The sequence below is a fragment of the Pygoscelis adeliae genome, unplaced genomic scaffold (genome assembly GCF_000699105.1).
Source record: "Pygoscelis adeliae isolate BGI_AS28 unplaced genomic scaffold, ASM69910v1 Scaffold216, whole genome shotgun sequence".
Classification (NCBI taxonomy): Eukaryota; Metazoa; Chordata; class Aves; order Sphenisciformes; family Spheniscidae; genus Pygoscelis; species Pygoscelis adeliae.
This window is the reverse complement of record NW_008825073.1, coordinates 4,290,386-4,292,212: the sequence shown is the minus strand read 5'-3', so window position 1 is coordinate 4,292,212 and position 1,827 is coordinate 4,290,386. Positions and strand designations below refer to the sequence as shown.

At 52.7% G+C, this 1,827-nt stretch overlaps 1 protein-coding gene across 1 annotated transcript in view; it reads right to left on the bottom strand.

The window, feature by feature from the left end:
* Window positions 1-1,211: 1,211 nt before the first annotated feature.
* The window catches only part of TAF9B (TAF9B RNA polymerase II, TATA box binding protein (TBP)-associated factor, 31kDa), a 9,065-nt gene continuing 8,449 nt past the window's right edge, over window positions 1,212-1,827 (bottom strand). The window contains exon 6 of the mRNA XM_009326667.1: window positions 1,212-1,750. Within this exon, the coding sequence (XP_009324942.1) occupies window positions 1,584-1,750 (167 nt within the window). The 3' untranslated portion in view covers window positions 1,212-1,583. The remainder of the gene's footprint in view (window positions 1,751-1,827) is intronic.

The following is a 1,827-nucleotide window of genomic DNA, read 5'->3' as shown; positions in this document are numbered from 1 at the left end:
TTCGGGGAGGGCTGCCGTGCCCCTGCCCGCAGCAGCCCCCACCACGCGCTTTCCCTTCCCCGTGTGCTGCCGAGAGTAGCTTTGGGTTTGGTTTTTTTTTTCTTCAACCCTTATATAAACCTTCACATGGCGAAGTCACCCGCCTGCTCTTCCTCTTCCCGCAGCGAAGAGCGAGTTTTATTCAGCGTTTCTTCAAAACAAAACCAAAAAAAAGGCAAACCGAGACCAACGCCGCCGTTGCGCAGAGCAGCGCAGAGCCGGCAGCCTCGGATCCCGCAGCAGGAGCCGGCCCGGGGGGAAGCGAGGGGGGGCCGTCGGTCGACTTCACTCCCGAAAAGCGTGTCCCGGAGAGGCAGCATTCCCTCCTGCATCCATGCAGAAGCTGGTATATTCAATTACTTGCGAACCTTGAAGGGCCTTAGCGGGAAATAACGATTTTTGCATTTGCAGCCGAGCCAGCATTTGTGCCGGGGCTCTCCCAGCCTAAGCCACGTCAAGCTCGGCACGAGAAAAAAGATGCGTTAGGGAGGGCAGGACAGGCTAAAGCCTTTAGCAAGACACTGTTAAAAACACAGGCCGCCTTGTTGGTTGTTTAACGTATAAAAACACATGACATTTATTCAGTCTTTATTCAGTAGAGCAGACTTGGGAACCGACACCCCCCAAAACCCTCCGCAGGTACCCGAGCCACCAAGTCAGACGCCCGGGGTCAAGCTCCGGCGATCTGCCCTTCGCCAGACCCCGCCGTGGGCCACGACGCCAGCGACACTTTATTCCACACACACACACACACAAGCACAACCTTAACGAAGTGACGACTGACAGAGAGGCGCAGCTCTTGGGAAATAAATAAGGAACAAACCTTGGCTGGGATTTTACCTCTAACTTCTGCGTTGCGGGTACTGGCGGAGGAGTTAAGGTCAACAGAAGCCACGGGTTAACGGAGAGGGGAGGCCAGCCTGAGCACAGCATTCTCCAGAACCCCCCTCCTCTACCTCTGCTCTGCATTTCTACTGCTAAGAGCCGACCTTCACACCCACTGGAGCTGCGCCCGGAGAACAGCGAACGCAACTAACACAACCTAGAAGCAGCAAACGCGCTTTTGGGGGGGGTGGGTGGAAAGGCTGATCCTCCCCAGCTACGTCCCGCCTCACCCAGGACTCTGTTTTTGACGCTATTTGAAATAAGCATCTGTGTCACACCACCCAGTGTTTTCTACAAATTATTTTTACTTGGCACGGGACGGTACTACCAGCACCTGGCTCACCAGGCCTCAGAGCCACGGAGAGGTCCGTTAGAAATAAGGCGAGGGAAGAGACGCGAAGGCTGTGCTGCGTCACGGTGACCGGCGCTCACCATCGCTGCCGAGGTTCAAAAGCCGTTAGGGGCCACAGGAAAAGATCAGCTGCTTTTTCCTCTTCCCGCAGGCAGTGATCTCTCTCTCTCTCTCTCTCACTCCGCACCCAACTGCGTATTAACAGAGTATTTACACGCCCTCACACCGTTTACAAAGAATTCTTGGCAAAAACCTGATGAGGCTGAGTATGAATCACTGACGAACGGAAGGGGATCGGACAGTCTCTTCACAAATTATCATAGTCGTCGTCATCTTCATGCTTCCTTTTCAAGGGATTTGATTCATTAGGGGTATTCTGTGATGATACCATATTTGTAGTGATAAGAATGTTCTTTGGTCCGATTAACGAAGGATTAATTAGAACATTCTGAACTGTCGGCGTAGTTGGTGTGGCTGGGGGGAAAAAAAAAAACCATTGAGGAGTGAAAACCTTGAAAAAACGCCAGTTGATTTTCCCCCACTGAAAAAAA